Source organism: Corvus moneduloides, chromosome Z (assembly GCF_009650955.1).
Source record: "Corvus moneduloides isolate bCorMon1 chromosome Z, bCorMon1.pri, whole genome shotgun sequence".
In the NCBI taxonomy this organism is placed as follows: domain Eukaryota; kingdom Metazoa; phylum Chordata; class Aves; order Passeriformes; family Corvidae; genus Corvus; species Corvus moneduloides.
The window spans coordinates 64,134,351-64,157,557 of NC_045511.1; the positions used below are offsets into that span (position 1 = coordinate 64,134,351).

General features: G+C 37.7%; 1 protein-coding gene across 5 annotated transcripts in view; it reads right to left on the reverse strand.

Annotated features, from left to right (window-relative positions):
* The window catches only part of JAK2 (Janus kinase 2), a 95,988-nt gene that overhangs the window by 33,252 nt on the left and 39,529 nt on the right, over window positions 1–23,207 (reverse strand). For 4 of the 5 annotated variants that reach the window (XM_032095683.1, XM_032095682.1, XM_032095684.1 and 1 more), the window contains 7 exons: window positions 22,309–22,454; window positions 17,891–18,141; window positions 6,637–6,760; window positions 5,746–5,863; window positions 5,194–5,339; window positions 3,609–3,930; window positions 1,594–1,713 (listed from right to left, as the gene is read on the reverse strand). In XM_032095683.1, coding sequence (XP_031951574.1) covers window positions 1,594–1,713; window positions 3,609–3,930; window positions 5,194–5,339; window positions 5,746–5,863; window positions 6,637–6,760; window positions 17,891–18,110 — 1,050 coding nt within the window. In that variant the 5' untranslated portion in view covers window positions 18,111–18,141; window positions 22,309–22,454. Of the gene's footprint in view, window positions 1–1,593; window positions 1,714–3,608; window positions 3,931–5,193; window positions 5,340–5,745; window positions 5,864–6,636; window positions 6,761–17,890; window positions 18,142–18,643; window positions 18,720–22,308; window positions 22,455–23,207 lie in introns of all 5 variants that reach the window. The other variant, XM_032095686.1, reaches the window with a different exon arrangement.

A 23,207-nucleotide genomic window follows, 5' to 3' on the forward strand; every position in this document is an offset into this window, starting at 1 on the left:
AAATTAAATCCATCTGCAACAACATATTTATTGCTGCAAATAAAACAAAAATAGAGAAGCATTTTCTGAGTCACCCCTAGGTTTCATTCAGTAGTATAACCCAACAGAACAGCCTTTAATATGTGTTTGCCTATGACACTGGAGACCCACCTAGCAGCTGAACACAATTATTTGGCAGTTTCTTTGCTAGAGAGCAATAAAAAAACCCTGGTGTTTTTGAGTAAGTGTCAAGAATTTGGAGCCTTCAAATTCCTTTTTAAGAGGACCTGGAAATAACGGCAGCCTGTGGTGCAGACCATGGTGAGGCAGCTCTGCCTCTGCAGCCCACAGAGGTCCATGGTGGAACAGAGATACACCTGCAGCCTGGGAAGAACCTCATATCACAGAAGGGGGATGTGACTCAAGGAGGTTGTGACCCCATGGGAAGCCTACACTGAAATATACTTGTTGGCAGGACTTGTGGCCCCATTGGCCACTATGGACCTATAGAGCAGTCTGTTCCTGAAGAACTGCACCTTGCAGAAGAGACCAATATGGGAACAGTTCATGAAGAACTGCAGCCTGTGGAGATGATTCACACTGGAGAAGTTCACAGAGGACTGTCCCCCATGGGAGGGATCCCTTGCTGGAGCAGGGGATGAGTGTGAGGAGGATTGAGAGGTAAAGACAACATGTCATGAACTGACCACACTTCCCATTCCCAATCCTCTGCACTGCTGAGGGGAAGGAGGTAGAGAATCAGGAATAAAGTTGGCCCACAGGGAAAGGAAAAGTGGTGGGAAAATGTTTTTAAGATTTATCCTCATTACCTTATTCTGAATTGATTGGCAACAAATTCAGTTAATTTCCCTGAGACAATTCTGTTTTGTCCATGGCAGTAATCGGTGAATGCTCCTTAAGGACAGATCCTGATAAGGACAGATCCTTATCTCAACCCACAAGCCTTTCATTATATTTTCTCTCCCCTGTCCAGCTGAAGAGGGGAGTGATTAGAGCAGATTTGGTGGGCACCTGGTGCTTAGCCAGGGTCAGCCCACTCCACAACTCTGTGACAGTTATACCTGCTAGAAAACCTGAGTCAAGTGCAAGGTTGGAGTTAAAGCAAAAACTTTTTACATCTATGTATAAAATAGTTTCTGAAAGATCTTCTTCAAAGAATTGTAAACAGTAAAAGCAATGACATTAATTTTATCCTGATACTTATTTTATTTTATCATTGCTTCAGAGTATTTTGAAGCCTTTTTCAATGTGTTGGTCTCTAGCAGGCAGCTTATCAGGACACCATGGAAACAGCACACTTGAGAACTGAAACCATGGACTCAGGTTTAAGACTAATAAACAAAAGAACCAATCTGTGTACCAGAAATTTTCCTCACATATAAATGTCTACTTCAATTTCATTCCAAGCACACAGCTTTGAATGCAGAAGAGCTTTAGTGTTCTGATACACCACTTACACTGCTGATAAGTGTTTAGTGTTATCTCATGCTTAATTAACATGGTCATGGATTATACAATACTATGCATACAACAATCACACAGCCTGCTCAAAGCAGTATCTATTTTAAAGAACAGCAACCAAAGTAAACAGACCAGATTCTTGCTGTCTTGTTTGTGAATGGTGACAATTCTTCTCTCACTGGAGCCTTCTTGGCTTGCTTGTTTAATGCTGACATCAATGATATCAGGAAAATCACAGTATGTTTGTAAATCCTGCAAACAAATATTATATAATTTCAGTAATAACATAAATGGCAATTTAAAAGCCTTACCTATTTGCAGCACTGGAATTCCCACAACTCTGAACTCATAAGCTAGCAACAAAGAGGATTATAAAACCTTAAACATGTCATTACAGGCAAATAAAGGATTTTTTTCTTTATGGAATCATCACTAGGAACATAAATTAAAGAACAGACAGGGATCCAGGAACTGTGAACATTAATATCCACATATGGGTTTGGGTTTTTATAACTGTAGATATTTCCTTGCTCTGTAGTATTTTGTGAACAGTGGAACATTTTGTTCGCTTTTTTGAGAGGGCTTTTTTTTTGTGAGCATACTATTGGCATCCTGATTAAACATGTTTACAAAGCCTTTTAACAATACAGAATGTCATGAGTTCATTCAGAGTGACACAAGCTGCAAAATCTGTAGTAGGAATGAAGAAGAAGTGTAAGAAAAGGTTGTCCTCTCAGTCCTATCTACTTGCTCATCTGGTTGTTGAAAATGTCAACTTGCAAAACAAATTTCTTCACAATCTATTCCACACGTGTCATTACATACAAATAAATAAAAATTACTTTTCAATTCAGTACCTGAATGACAATTCATCAGTAAAGTTTACTGAAACAAGTTATGATCATGTTTACAAGCGGCTGCATTAATTCATTCAGTTTTCAAACTATTTATAAAGTTTCTTTACCAGTGAAAATATATGCAGTGTCAATAATGGAATGATAATATTTTTAACCATGAAAAAATAATTTGGCAATCTTTAGTAAAAAATATTATTCCTTCAAACACTACTCTTAGCAATGGCTTGGTTGACAAGCCCAAACAGCATAGTATGCCTAAATTTTGCACACCTAAAACCAGAAATTGCAAAATCTGACATTTATGATAGCTCCTACCAGAGCAACTGGCACTTACAGGAAAATTAGGGAAGGCAGAGGGCTGATACATAACTATGAATGAGGTAATTGTCAGTCTACAAATAATCTGAGAACACCACACTTTAAAAAATATGGACATGTAATCAGGTTTACTTTTTGCTAAGTACTGAAAAAACCCACTAGTATATAGCATTTTTACAAATTATTACAGCACACTGTAAAAATAACAACCTTTTATAGTTTGATCTTACCTGCTATATATTATGAATCAAAAGTACCAAACAGAAGCAATTATTTTGAAAAACTCATACATGCTCCACTTTGCCTTTACTTTTACCTTTGGAAAATTCCCACACTCTCAACGCATACTGCTTTGAGTTTCTACCAGGTTTTGGCAAACTCAGCATAATGAACAGTCACGATGGGAAGTCATACACACACAAAATAATACCCTTAAATAAAAATGCAGCAGTACGTGATTATTAGGCATTAGGAACCATTACTAATCCAATAGGAACCATTTAGCACCTAATTCCTGAACAAAGACTACATGGACTCCACACTCACAGAGATGTCACTTTAAATTTGCTAACTGAGGCACTGGCAGGCGTCCAACTGCAGCAGGAAAGAGGTATAGGGAAATTAACCTGTTTGGAGTCCTTAGATCCCTGTTTTCGAAGTGAATTTGGGGAATTTCTGCATTTTACCTACACCTGGGGCCATGGTCATTACATTTCCACATTTTTTATATGTCAAGCAGAGAAGTATTACACAACTTTCTTCTAGTATTTCAATAAAAAACTGATTTTAAAATTTTGCACTGTTTAAGTCAACATATTTCTGTGATCCTCAGCCATGTGGAAATTGTATCATTATTGTGAAGTAAAATTTGCCTACCAAATTTGCTTGAGCTAAATCAGAACTTCCAAAATAAGCTTATTACTCTGTTCCATAACAAACTGCTCAGTTATCAAAATAATTTTTAAAAATTACCTGCTCTCCAAGTGTCTCACAGTCTTTAAGTTTTCCCCTTGAACACTGAATTCCACCATTTCCAGTTATTACAACGGTTGCAAAACTTTCCTCTCCAGAAGGACCTCCACCAGGTTCTTTTACTTCAAAAACCTCTGAATAGAAGGCAGGCTGAAGGGTTTCCAGATTTATGAGATATTTAAGTTTCAAGTTTCTGGCAGTGGCTTTGCATTGGCCAAATTGTTGTATAAATTTGCGGAACCTGTACCTTATTCTTTTTCGTGTCAAAATGTGGTAGTCTTGGATTTTTGCTCGCACACACTTAGGTAAAAACATTTTGTAGCTGTGAATACATAACCAGAAAAAAAGGTTACTAATTTTATTCATTAAATCCAGCAAAGATAATTAGTTCTGTGCTAAACAAGTCAACATTGAAAACACTATTTCCTCTAAATGTACCGTTATTTTTTCAGCTGTAGGATAACAGAGATCCTCTCCTACATCTGTAATATGTTCTTTCAAACACAACGCAGTCTTCTTCCATTTCCCATTTTTACCCTCACTCAATTGCAACATAAATAACATAATGCATTTTCCATAAATTCAAAGATGTCTGTTCTTTCATTAGTGAAGTTCTGAGGTAAGGCAGCAGAAGTTACATAATTGCTTTGTTTGGTGTAGAAGTTGTGAAGAGGATACTGCACGGCAACTACATGGATAAATGACAGATTTCCTGCCTGAAAATACAGGTGGGTAGAATACAACACTGTGGTTGGGTCTCACTGAAGTTCCTATCTCACAGTCCATAGTCTGTATCAAGACGTGAAAGAGCTGCAGTTGTCACCCTCAACGAGCTGGCCTCATTCTGTTTCTAACTTCTCCCACTAGGTTTCATTAAAAAACAAACATCAATGAAGTACCAAGCAGGGACAGAATTAACTCAGCTGAAGCAGAAACTGATAGGATTGATACACCCAAGCGAATTGACAAACTCAAGAAAGTTTAGCAGAGATCTGGAGCACATGACATGAGAGAAGAGGCATATGGGAGTTGATTCGGTCAGCCTAGAGAAAAGAAGGCTCAAGTTCTACGATTTATCTCCTAATAACATGAAAGGACAAGAGAAGATTATCGGTATCAGAGAGTGGACTGATTAGGTATAGAGAAAATCTTTCTGTGGTCATGCACAGGACAAAGCTGCACAGAGATATAGGGGAATCTCCACATCTGGACATTTTCAGAATTTGACTGGATGAGGCCCTGAGTCACTTCATCTACCTTTGAAGTTGGCCCTGACAGGAACATGCGGTTGGATCTGATGACATTCAGAAGGCGTCTCACCTCGAATTATTTCTTACATATTTTCTCAGATAAGAAGCTGCTGCCTTACCTTTCATTAAGAGTCAAATCCATGTCTCCAAATCATGAATGGCCATCATTACACAAATTTTCTTTTAATTTCTAGTTTACACAATAGGTAAATTTATGTAACCATTAGAATACATCAACTGCCAACAGCTGAACACCTCCTCCTAAATACTAACGTGCAAAAATACAACATTTAGGCATCAGATAGATGTGAAACAGTTACAAATGACAGAATCACCTGACTGAATTGTAAATGGCCATTGGGGTTTGGTCCTTTTCTTTGGCCACTCTCATCATATCTAGAACAGCCATTCCAAGGCATTCTTCTTGTGTTTCATGAGTAACAGGCATCTGTACCCATCCATCCAAAAAATCAGCTCGCCACTGAGAAAGAATGCAAGAAAACAAATGAAAACTGTAGTAGTGCTGTTTATCAAGAAGAAGGATTTGGGGTGCAGTTGTTGGGGGGAGCTGCTGTTGTGTTGTTTGATTGTTTATGTTTGGCTTGTTTGGGGGGGATTTATTGGCTTAGTTTTTTAAAGACTGAATGACCTACTTCATCCACAAAAACATGTACTTATTCATAAGGAATACCAGCTGCTATCATGCTTAAAAGCACTGTTTTGAACTTCATCTCTCCAAATACACAATAGGACATGGAATTTAATTTCGAGCTTGAGAGGGCTTCAAGCCTTCAAGAGCCTTCAGAATTACTAGGAGAAGATGGAAAGGGAATAAATACTAATAACCTTTACCAATCTGCATTTAAAAACAACCACGCAAATCATACCTGTGCGAATAGGTAAGACATGACAAGATCGTCAAGGACAGGGCTTTCTGCACCACGAAGAATGCCATACCGGTATGCTCTGTTGCTGCCACTGCAATACCAGTGGGGAAAATAAAACCTGGTAGGAAATAAATTTAAGCAAACATCAATAAACAGACATTTTGGTTACCAACATCAGACATTACTGCTCTCATACACATGAAACTAGTGCTGGCTGGTCTGGAGGACCACTATGAAACCCCAGTTAGTCAATGAAGGCTTCAGATCCAGCAGTTCTTGGTGTTTTAAAGCACTACAGTATTTAAGCAGGGTGATATACTGTACTGATAGGAATAAGGACTTTTGCTAAGTCATTCTCACTAATCAGAACACAGAGAATCTTATTAGCGTCTTCCAGTTTCTTTTGAAACAGTTCCTAAAGAGACATTCAGGCCAAATTACACAATATAAAGACACTAAGTAATTAACAAAAGGAAAACTGTGACGATAGTTTTAGCTGTCCAAATTCAAATATAAGGTTAGGGAAAAATGGTTGTATTGCAGAAACCTGCATGACTACACAGGGTAATTACTCTGCATTTCAAACAGGCAAGCACAAAGGAGATGAGATGTATCATTATTAAGAAAGGTATTATTTTTACTTCTGCTGTATTTTTATTGTTTGTTTCTTCAATCTGACAGTGGTAAACTAGACAGATGAAATTAATAAAGTACATAATTCATATCACTCCAATATTTTTTGATTCTTTTAGCTCCTTGTTTTCCAGAAAGCACCAGCAATCTGTCCATAACTTCTAAGAGAAACTACAGCTCAACTAAATATCATATTGGTTGTGTTTTCTCAGGTTTTTTTAGCATGAAAAGTGTGTAACGTTTTCTTTAGATTATTACCTTATCCGGTAAATTAAGATGAGTCTGGTTGCTTCATCTACATGGAAGATGTGATTTGGGGGATACCACATTCTGTCTGTTTCACTCATGAGCGCAAACATATTATGATACACTGGCATGATACCTACATGAAGAACAGAGAAGCAAACATCTATAGGAAAGTGTTTTCGCAAAGTATTAAAAAAATACTGTGGGTTAAAAGTAGATTGCCACAGAGCTCTACTGCTACTAGCAGCAGGTATCAATATTGCCAACAACACAGCAATCATGATCCCATAACCTCCAGGCTGCCTTGCCAGTTTAATTTCTCATTCTTCCTTTATGTTTTCTGACTGAAGACTGTTCACCTGTTGCCCTATTCCTCACTGTTATATTACAAGACTTTCTCTGTATGGCTTTTAATAAAATGTCTTCTTAGCCTCTTGGTTTAGAAAAAGCTTACAACAGTAGATTTTTTTCCTTGCCTTTCCAAAATCAGATCATTTGATTTGAGCTTTGATTTTAAGACTAAGCATTGATTTTAAGACTTTAGATTGACATAAAAATTAGAAGTAAAGCGACACAAAGTTATAATGACTAGGACAACCACAAGCCATTTCCATTTTAGTAACTCAGTTTAGAACAAACCCAAACATATATTATTAAAATAAAACAGGAGGGGAAAATATTTTTTTCCCCTCAACAACTTTGAATTATTGTCATGGGTTAACGCAAGCATAGTCTCGGAAGTGATGTTCTTGCAAAGGGGTGCTTACAGCTTCCTCTGTGACCTGACAGAACCTATCAGATGGCCAGCTTGAATACAGACAAGTTGTTTAGCCACTTAAATTGTGACCGCCTCTGTGATCCACACTTAGGAATAGACAAACCCTGGGCAGAGCTCCCTCTGTCTCATTTCTGGTGCTGGGACAGGTGGCTGTGGGTCCCATGCAGGGGCCAGTGGGCCAGGCCACAGCCATCCTGGAGCCATGGGCCCTGTTCCACCTGTGGAACCCCCCCACAGCCCTGCTATGGGCAGACAGGCAGCTCCCCCTCTCCAGTGTGGCCAAGATTCAGCTGAAGCTGCCCTGCTGCCCAGCAAAGATCATGTGACCAACGATAAGCAAAATTCCAGCTGCAAGGCTCGGGTGAGATTAACACTTTTTGGTGCTGTGAAGAGCTGAAAACCTGAGGGAGGAGAAAGAGGAGATGCTTAAAGCTGAAATTCTGTGGTAAAGCTATGATGTATCAGAGTACCCGTTGTAATTTCATGAAGGCATGGGGGGTGGAGCGTTCAACTTGTACTTGTGAGCAAAAGCACCTGCACTGAGATAGGCAGATGCTGAAGCAGCTGTAATTTGATGAGAAATTTGAACAGGGAGAGATGCAAGCGATGAGGACTCTTACTCCAAATGGAAAAGGAGAAGACCTCAGTTCCTAGAGATGCTCCCAGAGATAGTCCTAGAGATGAAGATGAGGAAGACCCTTTGCTCCCAGGGAAGGAGAAGGGCCTCTGTTCTTAGACATGAAATGCTCCCAGAGATGGGTGAAGAGACCTTTTGTTTCTGAATGGCTCAACCTTAAAATTGTACCCCAGTAATTCAAGAGTGGACCCTCGAAAGCAGTTGTGGGAAAAGCTGCAATGTCATGGGAAGGGACTCACATGCGAGCAGAGAACCAACCCGGGCGGCTGTCTCGTTGTGATAATGTTTTCATAGCATGGACAAGAGAGACTCCTCTTTCTAAATGGACTGAACGAGGTTATTATGGAAGTGATAAACAGACTGAACATCTCAAGGGTTGTCTTTTTACATTGTCACTGGGAGAAGGGAGAAGTGTTCTGAAGGCGTGGTATGGTTTTTTTTTTTCTTCTTTTAGGTCTGTTAATAAACTTCTTTATATTCTTTCAAGTTTGGTGCCTGCTTTGTGTTTCTCCTAATTCTTATCTCACAGAAGATAAACAGTAATGAGTATTTTGGACCAAACCACTACAATTATGCTACTGATAACTGACAAGCAATCCTACTTAATCTGAAACTACAGAAATCAGCTGAGCATCAACTGTTCAGCAGCACCAGAATTTTAACTTGGCTTTGAGGCTCCCAGCTGAAACACAGCCTAATCACTATGCTGTGCTGCAGTGTTATGCATCCATGTGATGCCAGTGTTAGATTTGGAAAACAGGTTAAGTGCCTGAAAACAGACAGCACAAAAGGATGAACTGCAAATACTGACACATATATTCTGTCTTTAGAATTAAAGATAGGAAGAGAAACAGGCCTAAGGGCCAGAGAGGAGGATGAAAAATTACAATGTCAAAGTCACAGTAGGTCATATCTGAAGAAAACTTTACATTAAAGCAATACATTTGGAGTAAGAAGACAAAAAAAGAATTAAAAAAGAACAGGTAAAGACAATAGAAATAACTTTAAACGACCTTAAGAGACAAAAGAGTTCTGGGAAAAGGCAAAGTACCCACACCCTTATTCAAAGACTTATAATGAAGTAACTGAAATTCTCACAAGAAACCAGAAGAAAAAAAAAATCCTTTATTTCTTTCTGTTCTAAACAACATCTAGGTAATTACTGAAGGGGGCAGACCCCACATTTCTTTCATCACATCTAAACTGCATGTAAGACAATCAGAAGAACGAACAACCAATCAACTTCACATACAAAACTACATAACCCTTTGGAACAAAACGTATTTTGGTCTTAAACAACAACTAGTTTATCAAATTGATACAGAAAACAGTTTGCCCCATAGGGGTTCAGTAAGAGGGCTAAGAACTAGAGTTCTATTGTGCAGTTGTGAAGATGAAACTGCTGAAATCTGTAGGCTAATCATCTGACACTTTCTTAAACCAATGCTCTGCAAAACATACCAGAGTCGCAAGTCCTAACACGACTTTCTATGAAAAGGACTCATAGACTTAAGGAAACTAGAGAAATGGAAAATAATTACATAAGGCAACGAAAGAGAAACCAAAATGAAACAAAACCTCCACAGAAAAAAACCTGAAGGGATTAGTAACTGAAAGACTGGCTGTAATTCTAAATGTTGCAAATCTTTTGCACAGTAAGACATATTTGATCCATCCAAGTTTTGAGAAATTTTTTATGGAGTTAGAAAGAAACCTATCCCATGCAACTAAATATTGTTCAATTTGGTGTCTGTATCCCAAACAATTTCAGATCAATTACAGTGCAATGCATGTAAGAATCACTATGCTAAACATCATTCAGGGCAATGCTGGGTATTTACCTATATACCTAGTGAGACCTACCTAGTCTCACTAATACATTTACCCAAACTACTAACCATCCCATGTAAGCACACTGAACAAGAAAACACTTCAAAATAGTATTCTTAAATTCAAATGCTAAGCTGCTGTATTTGACCAAATACGCTACAGACACGACAACCACCATGCCACCCCACCCCTCCAAAAACCCCACAGATATTTCAAGATCATATCATTACCATTCTGAAACTTTAACCGAGTAGGGGACAGACTGTGGTACTCCCCCTAAAGATGAGAAATATTTATATTAACCTCTCCCCCCTCCTCTTTCTTCCTTTGTATGAAAAGTAAACTGTGTACCCTTCCATCCCTCATACTTTGGCATTTATAGTTCTAAATGGTAACCTGCACCATTCACTGACAGTGTTCAAGGACATAGAGATCATACATGTTTTTCAAGAAAAAGAGTTTCACTTTTTTATCCCTTCCCCTTGAGAATTATGCATTTGCTTTGCTACACTTAATGCTCAACAATCATAAAACAGAGCAAATCCCTTTATTAAATAACGTCTTGAAAATTGTCCACAAAAATCTGACTAAAGCAAAGAGGCCAGAAACTTCTCTTTTCATGTAACTCTTACCATTTCTATTAATTGAAGGTTAATTTCTATTAATTTTCAAGTGGTGATAACCACAGTACTTAAATGTTTTCTCTAGAAACAATGAAAACCGAAAAACTAGCACGGGGAATAAAAGCCTTCTGCTGAAGCCTAGACATGTCAACAGCAGTGAAAACTTAGGAGAAATGTATTTTTCACCACAAGTAAAATCATAAAAGCTATTCACAACAGTTACTGAAAAGCCTCCCTTGGATTTTTGCACTGCATTAACCATGCTATCAACTCAATCAGTGATGAATTAGGAGAGAAGATAGTGATTCAGACATACTTAATCAGAATTTTCTCTGCTTTGCTTCTCCAGCAAGGGCTAACAAGTAAATTTTCTGGACTATTGCAATGAGAAGATCTCTTTACAATTTATTTATTACATAAGGCTAAAGAAAGGAGCCTTGTCATGCTATACAGACTGTCAAGTAACATCACAAAAGACTACAACACAGCATAAGTTTATACTTCAAACTTCTGCTTCAACCCTAAAAAAAAAAAAAGTAGATTCTTCTTTTCCTCTTCACGATTTTAGAGCTTCACATCCAGACAAGTCTCACTACTTCATTTATCCTGAAGCAGCTAAGAAAATACAGTTTTTCTGTATCTCCTCCTCCGTTGGCACTAGGAATCCTTTCTCCCATACTGTGCGTTTTTATAAGCTGATGTCCTGCTTTTAAGAAAAGATAAAAACCAGAAAGTGTAAATCACAAGCCATGACACCTCTATGAAATGTGAAAGCCATGCAGAGTCTGCAATAGAATTACTGTCATATGAAACTCTCAATTCAAGCATGTAAGTTATTAGACATAAAAAGATAAAAGCAATTAGTTGAATGATTAAAAGCAATTTTAAAGATCTCAAATTTTCTATATAAAAGGTCTAATACATACATCAGTTCTCACACAAGTGCAAGTAAACTATTTAAAACTTATGTACCCTTGCACATACCAGATGGAAATCTGTTTGATTTTTCTGACATTAAAATAGTATCTTGCACTCATCATTCATACAAACTGGAGGCTTACCAAACCCTTAACATCCCATTCAATGCCACTATCCTGTCAACAAAATGCTTTCTGAATAGTCAATCAAAGCTTGTATTTCTTTTCCTGGAAAAACAGAATTCTGATTAATTCATTCCCCAGCTAGCAGGGGAGCAGCAGGGGGCTGCATGTTCTGTGTGGATTTTCAGGAAAGGCTATCACCTAAAGGAAGACAAACAAAAACCACCTCACGAAAACAAGCAAACAAACACCCCTGCTCCCCGTGTCCCACCCCCCAAACAAAACAAAACCACCAAACAGAAAAACCAACCCTCAGTGAACAGTTACTCTCAATGATAACTCAGAGCCATGTGAACCCTGAGTCATGTCAATTCTGGAAATTCAGCATATTAGAAAAAACTGGCCTAGAATTCCCTTGCTAGTAGCAAGGAATCTCTTCTAAAGCATACAAGTAAAGAGGGCCTACAAATCATCACATTATGCAATGCAGTCTCTCCCTTGAAAACATTTAATTAACTGCAAACACTGCCAGCACTTGTCACATAAAATGCTTTGAAATAGTGTTTTTACATAGTTATAATTAAAAATTCTCTGCTGTTTTATGGTTTTGCAAGAGAGATCAGCATTTTTCAAGGGAAATACGATGGAACTTCCAACCTATTTGCAATTCAGATGGTGAGAATTAAAATGTTCCTAGGTGGAGTTTCAGGATATCAACATTAAGCCCCGCCCCCCCCCACCCGAACTCAACAGAATCAAGGTCTTTTGTTAACTGCTAGCTGTCCAAAACTCAGCAACCTTGTCAGAATTTCAAAACTTGTTCCCTCTTGGGATTCTAGCTCAATTAAAAAGTTTTTAAAAGATGTAAAAGCTTACAGATTCAATTAAAAAGATTTAAAAGTTTACATATTCCATTAAAAAGATTACAGAGTTTACCGATCCGAACAGAAAGGGATGTGGATATAAGAACAAAAGTCTATCAAGAAGTAGATAAAGTCAGATAGATTCTACAGAAATTCAGGGTTCTCATACACCAGGGGACAAGCCATGACAGAAATCAAGATGCTACACAATATTATGTTCCTGCATTAGCAAAACATTTTTCATTGTGTTGTTCAAATGTTCTGGTTACATTTAAAGTGGTTATACTTGGCTACTAATTTATTAAGATTTTCAAGAACATGGCACAAATTTATTTGCCTAACACCAAACTATGCAAAGCTTGTAACTGTAACTGTTTGAGCCATGATTTACAAACTCACTTACCTAAAAATATCTTCAATTTTTTAACTTTAATCCTGTAAAAATTTGGATTACACGTACAAGTGATGCACATATTTTTTACTCATATTATTCAGCCAATGGAATAAATAAACAAATTGTTATTTTACATATTAAAAGAAAATTATTTTGCCATATTATAATCATCTTCTGTATAACTTAGTATTCCATTAAGTTACTGTGTACAGTCCAAAGTTGTTTATGTTTTTTTAATTACTTTGTCTAATGATAAAATCTCTGAAATCCACTTAAAAGACATTGGGAATTATCTTATTACAAAATTACTGATATAGCATAGTAACAGGAATGAAGTATACAAATCAAGTACATTTCTTTCTGTATACAAATGAACACATTCGAGATTCAAATTCAGACTTCAGATGTTTCTAGTAGTCTGTATCTGACTTACCTATACCACAACAAAATTCACGTTATTTTCAGTTACACATGCTAATTTTTAAACAGATTTCTAGATTTTTTCATAATTTAGAATTTGAATAAAAGAAAAATTATGAACGAAGTTTACAGCTTTCCTGTAAACAATCATGTTTATTTATGCTGTAAAACATCACATCAAGTTTGTATTAGGACTCTCTTGCACCACTCTGGTGGCTTTCTCAAATCATTACTTAAACTTCTGTTCAAATGGCCTTCACTGCTTGATAGTCTTATAAATTGACTGTGAAGACATGAAAAAGAGCCTAGAAGAGAAATTCTACTTACTTGGCAGAGAGCAGAGAAGATTAAAGGGTCTAAGATCACGATTTGAGAAAACAAGTCTCTGATTCTGAATTTAGAAAATACACCTAACACAAAGATTCTGCAACCTCTAGAACAATTTCTCTGTTATATTTCATCTCCATCATCAGTTAGTTCCTCTAATACCACTTTCCCCCTCAGGCTGAGAGCAATACCTTTTCTTCCATTTGGTGTGACATTTCTAATATTTTACTTGGCAATTAACTAGCTAACATACAAGAACTGAACCACAACTGACTCATAAATTTAAACTTAATTTCAAGATAACTTATTTTTTCATTTCTGTTTGGAGATGTGATATTCACTTTTATGTTCAATTTTCCTTATAAAAAAATACAAACACACAAATATTTTTCTATTTTTCCAAAAGCAGAAAACTGTTTTCAAATAAAATTGAAAAAAAAAAGGGCTGACCTCTTGTGTGCATGTATGAAACTGGCAGAATAATATTTAGACAGACTAATGTTTTTATAGCCAATATATACCAGATATAACAGATCTAAAGTTAAGTCCGGCAGCGACTGGAAATCCTTCAACTGTTTGAACTGTTTAAAAGGGACGTAACGAGAGTCTCTCTGACTGCTGATGTTTGCCTAGATCGAGTCCTGCTTGCCACTAATAACAGTCATACTTGGATGTAATCAGCTCTGATATCAAAAGATCTGTCAGTTGTTCAGATCACAAAGTTAACAACTCAAAATTTTTTACATTTCAGTCTTGCTTACCACCTGAATGACCCTTCTTATGAAGTATTCTGACTCATAGCTAACTCCCGAAAGATGAGTCTTGCCGACATAAACATTATTTGACCGTACGGAAACATATGTGTTCTGCTGTACAACCACAAAAACCTCCCAGAAAAAAACCCCAAAAAACACGAAAGAAAAAAAAAAAAAGAAGCAGCAATGCCACATGATTTAAGCACTAATAACTGTTATGAAAGAGAACAAAAACCCACAGCCATTTTATCCTTTTCCACTAATTCAGAAAGAAAAGAAGTTACAGATCCTTTGAGAAGAAGGTTGTACAGTACTGCCCTAGTATCTGCTAGGCAGAAGCCACTTTTCAAAGGGCTTTGTCTGCCTCAGCTCTACAAGGATAAAGTCTTAAATGATGAAACAATTCCTTCGTACAAGTATAAATCACTAGTGATGTATTTTAGAAACTGTGGTGAAGCAATAGAAAATTGTAAAAACAACCTGATCAGGAGTACTGTTCATACAAAATTATGTTTAAAACAGTCAAGTATAAGAGGGTACACATAGGAGTTAGAGTACTAGCCCTCCCAGCAAACCAGAAACTATCCCAGAAGTCTTGAGAGGCTGGTGAGGTCTGACAAAACAGGTAATAGAGTATGAAGTCTAACTGGATTTGTGAATTAGCAGGAATTTGATTTTCTATGTTTTTGATGTAAATGAAAATAATATCATACATGACAGGGGCTGCACATTTTCCCAGGAATGTCACAAGATTCTAGCTAAAGAAAACAATTTAAACTTTACCCAAAAAAAGACCTAAAGACTGGTCGAGGGAGGAGATTCTTCCCTACTACTCTGATCTCATGAGACCACATCTCGAACAGCTCTGGTGCCCCTAACATAAGAAAGACATGGAACAGTTGAAGCAAGGCCAGAGGAGGCCACAAAGTTGGTAAGAGGATTGGAGAACCTGCCCTACAAAGACAGGCTGAGGAAGCTGGGGCTGTTCAGCCTGGAGAAGAAAAGGTTCTATGGAGACCTCACAGCAACCTTCCAGTATCTGAAGGGGGCCTGCAGGGAAGGTGGAGATGGACGGTTCATCAGGAACTGCAGTGATAGGGCAAGGGCTGGTGGCTTCAACCTGAGAGTAGGTTTAAATGGGATATCAGGAAGAAATTCTTTATTGTGAGGATGGTGAGACACTGGAACAGGTTGCCCAGAGAAGCTGTCATGTCCATCCCTGGAAGTGTTCAAGGCCAGACTGGATGGGGTTCTGAGCAACCTCATCTAGTGGGAGGTGTCTCTGCCCATGACAGGGGGCCACCATCAAAAAGATACCTTAGCTTCAGAAAACTCCCAGGTCCATCTGTCAAACTCCAACCTACAAGGTCATTAGAGAAAAAGAACCTCACAAAGCTAAAGTTTTGCACACCTCCAAATACCAATTTCCTCCTGGTCTACCAGAATGAATACCAGGTAGCATTTCTACTGAACTCATCATATGTGCTTATCCATCTAAAATTCTCCTGTTACATGAAAAGCAACTCTCTGAACTCCGACCTTAGTCAGACTCTGAAACACCTAAAGAATTTAAGAGGAAGAATGGGCCTTAAACCCAGAAGAATCTTTGTGAAACTAGCATATACTAATAAATTATCAACTCAGAGCATGTAGCTCAGTCACTGCAAGAAACTTATCAGCACAAGAAAAATGACAGATTCCTCCCTAAACTAAAGTCATTACAACTATATTTAGAAACAGTAAAGCCATAAAATCACAGAAGTCTAAGATCGTTCGGAGACAAAAATTGTACAGTCAGAGTCAGCAGCTTCATAATTGTGACCCACTGAAACAAGTATTTCACAGAATCACAGAATCAATTAGGTTGGAAAAGACCTTAGAGAAAATCAAGTCCAACCTATGACTGAACACCACCCCAGGTCAACTACACCAGGTCAACTACATGGCACTGAGTGGCACATCCAGTCTTTTCTTAAGCATGTAATTGGAATTACAAGCCCTTCTTTTAAATTCATTTGCACCTGAAATGCAACATTTGGAAAGCTAAAAGAGAAATCCAGCCTTGTAACACTGACAACCCAACGCAACATGTGGAGAGACTGTGTACATGTTTGTGTGTGCACACATGAGGAACAAAAAGATGGTCACTTTCACACCCAGAGATTATTGAAATTCCTTTGTCTTATTAAAAAATTCAATGTACTTTTGCAAAGAAAGGAAGATGCATGCACAAAATGTATGCTTGAATTATTTTACTACAGATTTCAGCAGTGGTTTATGTTGGGGAAGATGAAACAGGAAAGCCTTATAAATATGATTGCCTGACAAAAGATTTTGGGAATATGAAAACTACAGGCGACATCAAAATGAAAGCCACTTTTGAAATACCAATCTTAGTTACTGAACAACTGAAAAACAATGGTATGGCCGACTGAAGGTAATCCCCTCTTGATTGAACAATACCCTCTGCTTGCAGGCAGGTCCAAGGGTCAGAGCAGACCCTACTAGCTCAGCAGAAGGGGTCCAAAGAGTAGTTTTTAGAAGTTAAGATGTAACACTCTATGGTAATATAAGAACTCTTATAGGCTGTATGTAAATGCTATAGGATTTGTATCTTGTATTAGATTGGTTAGTGAAAATTAGAATATTCAGTACAGAAGATGATTTATGGTATTGTAACCAGAACTTCAGTCACTCTCACTCTCTCTCTTACTCACACTCTTCGCACACTCTTACTACACTCTCTCTCACTTCTTCTTCACTCTCATTCCTCTCTCGCTCTCTCTCTCTCTTTACTTACCCGCTTACTCTCTTGCTCTCTTGGGCCTGCTCAGAGCTGCAGCTGGCAGCTCTAAGCAGTGCCCCTACACCCACGCCCTTTGCAATAAACCGCATGTTCCAAGATCTGCCTATAGAGATCTCTCGTCACCGACCGTCTATGCCCGGTCCAGACCGAACCCACACCCAGAACCTACAGTCTGACGCCCAACGTGATTGCCGAACCCACACCCGGCACCTGCAGGTTTATGCTAGACTCTGGGTAAATGTAACAATTCAAAGGCATACTTAGAGATCAATGTATTATTTATTTATTTAAAATATACCACCATGTTAGTCACACTTGATTTCCTAAACTATTACAAAGAGCATTAACCACACACACAAGCAGTCATGTTATATCCAATAGAACAATTTCCTTCTGCAAAGTGATTAAGCATGTGTTATATACAACATATACTTAACTTCCAGGACCAATCTGTTTTGCAGGGCTGCATCAGGAAGTAATTCAAGCTATTTACAGCTCCTGCAATGATTTAACTATTCAAACTGTATCTCAGCGCAACAAAAGAAGACTTTCAGTTAAAGGATGGTATACCCTTAAATTACTTGAAAAAATGCAGCAGTCACCCAATTCAGCTTCACAACCATTCTAACGGGAACAGTTTTACAATCTGGTGCTAATTACTTCTGAAAGAACAGAGAAATTAGCATTCCAGTCTAAATGCCACCATTTTGATGAGCCCTGGATTCTTAAAAACTTTCTCGTATGAAGCTGAATTTCACTGCTTCATTAGATCAACTGTTAGGTATATACTTACCACAGGCTTTACAGGCAACAGTGCAAATCTCTTCTGCAACATATTCTCCAGCTGAAAATTGAAGGTAATCTCCTTCTGTCTTCCCAGGAGAATGATAAAGGTACACTTGAAGCAATGGCTCTGTCTGCTTGGGCGCACTGTTACTCCCACGGATGTCACCATTCTGGTGGACAGTAGAAGTTGCTGCACTTTCCATATTTGTCATTGTAAGACAAGCCATAGCTTGTTTTCGTTCTGTTCAGAGCATTTGTCTGAAAGAAATGTAAGAAAAACTTCTTGACTAAGTGTACTTGGTTTTATCTGTAATACTCCTATTTAATAACAGTACTGTTCTGACACTGAAAAAACATTAAAACTTGAATACAAGAGAATGGCTTAGGCAGTTTATGAAAAGCTAAGTTTCTCTTTGATTTACTACATCACCCTGGAGGAAAAGTAACAGACAGTATTACAGGATCAAACAAAGTATTAACTGGGAGTCCAGCTAGAGGATTATCACTTTTCACTGGATTTTAGACAGTATGTGCTCATTTGTCCAACTGCAACATGCTACTTAAACCTGAAAGCCAAAAGAGATCTGTACAACTCATTTTATTCCCAATTTAAACCTACAAGACAAAATAACTAGCTGGGTCACAAACTGGCACGATGAAGGGAAGGACAGAAATAGCACCTTTAAGCTAAGTTTTCACTGTAAGCAAACACTTCAGAAAACAAGTGCTGAGATGCGAATTTAAAAGACTTGGTTTATACCTATGAATGGGAGATCTTCCAAGACCACCTTCTTCCAGAAAAATCATTTAATCTGCTTGCAAGCTAACAGTCCTTTCTGATAAATGTAATCAAAGAAAAGAAGACTTTAATAATGCATTAAGTAACCACAGGTATATCTGATAATTAAAAAAAAGGTTTAAAACCATGAAATTAGACAGCATATTCCAAAAGCCAGCTGAAGAATGTCTTTGCTTCTCTGTGACTCCATAATAATTTTAATCGGTATAATCCATGTTTATGCCAAAGGCTTTGATCACAGTCTAAAAGCTTGCTTTTATTAAAAGTGATTCCAAATAGCTACCACCTGGAATTCTGCATGAATTCAGCATGAAAATAGGTTTAAACAAGACAGTTATAAAGATTTGGATTTTTAGAATCAAAGAATGGTTTGGGCCACAATAAGGTCCCCCTGATGCCTCCTTCTCTTTGAGCTGAACAAGCCCAACTGTCTTAAGATTTTCCTCACGAAGAGGCACTCCAGCCCTCTGATTGTTTTTGTGGCCCTTCTCTGGACTCACTCCAACTGGTCCATGTCTTTCCTTCGCTAGCGGCCCCAGGGCCAGACACAGGACTCCAAGTGTGGTCTCACAAAAGCACAGCAGAGGAGAAGAGGATCACACCCCTTGACCTGCTGGCCATGCTTCTTTTTATACCATAAAATTGGTTTTCTTGGGTGCAAGTGCACATTGCCAGCTCATGTCTCATTTTTCATCCACCAGGATCCCCAAGCCCTCATCCATAGGGTTGCTTTCAAATCCATTCATCCTCCAGCCTGTACTGATCCTGGAGATTGGTCTAACCCCAGATGCAAGACCAGGTGCAGTTGCTCTTGTCAAACTTCATGAGGTTCCCCTGGACTCACTTCTCAAGTCTGTCAAGGTGCCTCTGGATGGTGTCCCTTGCCTCAATCCCTTCAGCTGCACTAGTCAGCTTGGCGTCATTCCCAAACTCACTAAGGGTCTGCATGTCGCTGCTGAGATATTGAATGGTTAATAAAGATATTGTACTTGAAAATTTAACTGTTTAAGTTAAAAATATGTTTATTGTTTTGCATAGGCTTATGAGTATTACATTCTTAATGCATTATTTTCAACAGCTTTTGTGTGTATTGAACTACGTTCCTTTGTCATAAAAGAGCTGTTCGGAGCATGTTTTGGGTTTTTTTTTAAATTTTCTGTTCCTAAGTGCAATTACTTAAGAAAGCATGAGTGTATGAATATTTAATGTGGGCTAAAGATGATGTGTGCTATGGAAATCGCAACAGTTATAACAGCAGGAAAAAAAGACTGAACACCTTAAATAAGGAAAACATTAACTTCTTGAGTTATGAGATGACAAAAATATTCAATTACACAAACGAGAATAAAACTGTGTACCATTATGCTAATTCTGGGGGAAAGAGAAAAGAAAAAAGACACTATCACCAAGTGAAAAATGCACCCTTTTACTTCCCAAACTAAGCAACACATAAATATACAAAAATTAATGTCTAGATGCAAATGTCATTCATTACATTTCTTAAGCCCTTATGTAGGGGACATATGGATTCCCTGTGTCTCATTTACAGAGCCAGCCACCTTTAAATGAGAAGATATGTGCTTTTAGCTCAAAAGGTAGCACAGGTAACAGGTAGGTGTTTAACTAAAGAAAAAAGCATCCGTCTTAACAAGGAAATACTGTTTTTTAGAAGAAAATAACCACCACATTGCTAGAAACATTACATTTAAAAGATTTCTCACTACCTGTGTCAACATTATGCAAGATATAATGTTTGTGCTCTACAACATGCTTTTATAAAACATTCACAGCTTTAACCCACAGCTTTAATTTCCACAGGAGGCTGTCTTTAATTGCTACAGTAGTTTTCCCAATATACTCCAATATTAATCCTCTGCTTGTTCAAACCTTCACCTGAACTGACAGATCTTTTCATCTTGGTCACTTGGCATTATGTCTGTCCAACACTGAATGGAAATATAATTTGTAAACCTAACTGAAAACCTGGCCAGTTTCAGAAGCGTACTAAACACACACACTTGTGCCTACCTCTCCTTCATAAAGTCTGTATTTACAACATATTTGTCCTTTCAAAAAACTCCCATCACTCCCTCTTTGTTTCAGTATAAAAAAACTCAATAAACCAAGAAGGGAACCTTGCTTAATCACACCTAAGAATATGAAATAGCAACAAAATGCAGTAAAAAATGTAAATACTGTAGCAGAATATTCTACTCCATTCTATTTGTTGCACTAATTTCAAAGGTTCCATGTGACAATGTGAAAAAATCTCAAGAGATACTATTTGTAAAACTGTGTCATGACTTCAAATTAAAATAATTTTCAAGTTTCAAGTTCGTTTTTTATATCAAAGTGCAGACAAAACAGATTAAACCAAGAAATATTCCTACATCATTCTCTTCACTGAAAACAGAAAACATTTTCTTGGCCTCTATCATGTAATTAAAGCAGTTATACGGACAGAGCCTCACATTCAAAGTAACTGAAACACAAGGTCCCCACTTGCTGGTGGTGTGAAAAACAAAACAAAACTGCTTTCACCTGTACGTCTTAGCAGAACAAGTCTCCAGAGACCGCTATACTAGCACAACAGAAACATTAAACATGGCAAAAGAAAATAACTGCTGTTGATCCAGAATACTTAAAATACAACCTATTTTCTGATGAAGTGAAGCATTTTGAGACTAAATATACTGGGAGACAATAACCTGTTTGCAGAACACATTGAGTATAATTTTCTAGGTTATACAGATTTGTTATCATACCGCAATTCAAAAGAATTTCTGTGTTTCTGTAAAGAATGTGAATAATTCTCACAGCTATATGAACGGATTTAATATATTGAGAATGGGACTTTTGTAGATAAGTTAATCGGTACCACAAAGGTATTTGTTTGGCACAAAAACCTATACCAAGTCTACACACATCTTTAAGTGGATGTCTGACATAATGAAGACTCAACGAAAAAAATGGCCTACCCAATTATCCATGTAATAAGTAGGATTAGGTAACAAAATCTGAGATACAAAGATGATCTTTTGGAGATGAAAACCACTAGCTGTGAAAGATGTGATTCTCGTATTGATGAACAGATTATTTGGTTCAATAGAATTATTTTATGTTCCTAATCCAGATAATATAAGGATAAGATTAATCATTCCCTATATTGCTCTAACCACAATCACCAGCATCTATGACAGAACATGTTCACATACAATTCTCTGTTGATGTTTGTTCCTCCAATGCATCTGAAAATTATTTTCACCAGCCACACTGGGCTGCAGTAATTCATATGGTTCTTTTTAAGTCAGCCATCAAGAAACTGGTAAATGAGATGAAAAATCATGACTTACAGAAGGCGTTTCACTAAAACATGGAGGACATACAAAATTCTCATGATTTAATAATACACAGCATTCACAGCCTTCTGAAGATTGTTTTTCAACTTATGGCTTTTTTCTTTGGGGGGGGGGGGGGGGGGGGGGAGCATTTGAGGCAATAGGTGGCTGTTGAAGGGAAGCCTCCTGAGCCAGGGTCTTTAGCCATACCACTTCAAAGGTACAACTTCAAAGGTTCAAAAATGAGAGCATCCTCTCACTACAGATAAATCCCCAACAGTCAATTACCTTTTTATCACTTGAGAGATCTCTGTATTAAATATGGGAATGATGAAGCCCTTTAAATAAGCATGTCACAAGCCATCCACTTGCTGCAGGAATCCACAGAAAGTCAGACAAAGCACGCACACAGGCAGAGGTGGAACATATTGTATCTGCAATAAAAACACAATATTAAAAAATGTTAATGGCTGTGAACAATACATAATGCATGATTATTGAAGAATTCAAATCTGCATTTAGATACAGACAAAGTGATCGCCTCCTATCTTATTTGCCCAAATTCCTGACATCTTTGACAAGAACTTTTTTAACCTGGGCTGTCTAAAATACAAAATTTTTAAAATAATTAAACCACATTTTTGGTACTGAGACTGCTTCTCAATTCTAGCAAGAAATTGGCATAGAAGCCAGATAACTGACTTCAAATGTAATTACCAATTTTTCTTTGCATACGTTTTTCTTTTCTGTGAATATAGCATCAGTTTATGAAAACTGCTGATAGCATTTCATGAAGAAAACAGAAATGAAAAAGGAAAAATAATCACAAAAGGAGACATGGAATGTTCACTTCATGTAGCAATGTCCCTTTAGCCACAACCATTAATTCTGTTTGAAAACTGACAACATCCACTCATTTCAATTCATGTGGAAGACCAGCTGACTTGTAGCAGGAAGGGCAAGGGCACACCCACCCCTGCTCTCTGTGCAACACTTCTGTGGTTGCAGGAAACCCTATTTGAAAGCGCTTAAGCACAACAGCAGCTTCCCTGCAGCAGTGAAAAAATATATACATTCCCTTTGTGACCCTCCCAACACAGGAAAGTGCCTGATAGAGAATCAAAAATTAATTTAAAAACTGAATAAAATGGGGAGGGGGGGGGAGGGGAAATACCGTGGAAGTTGAA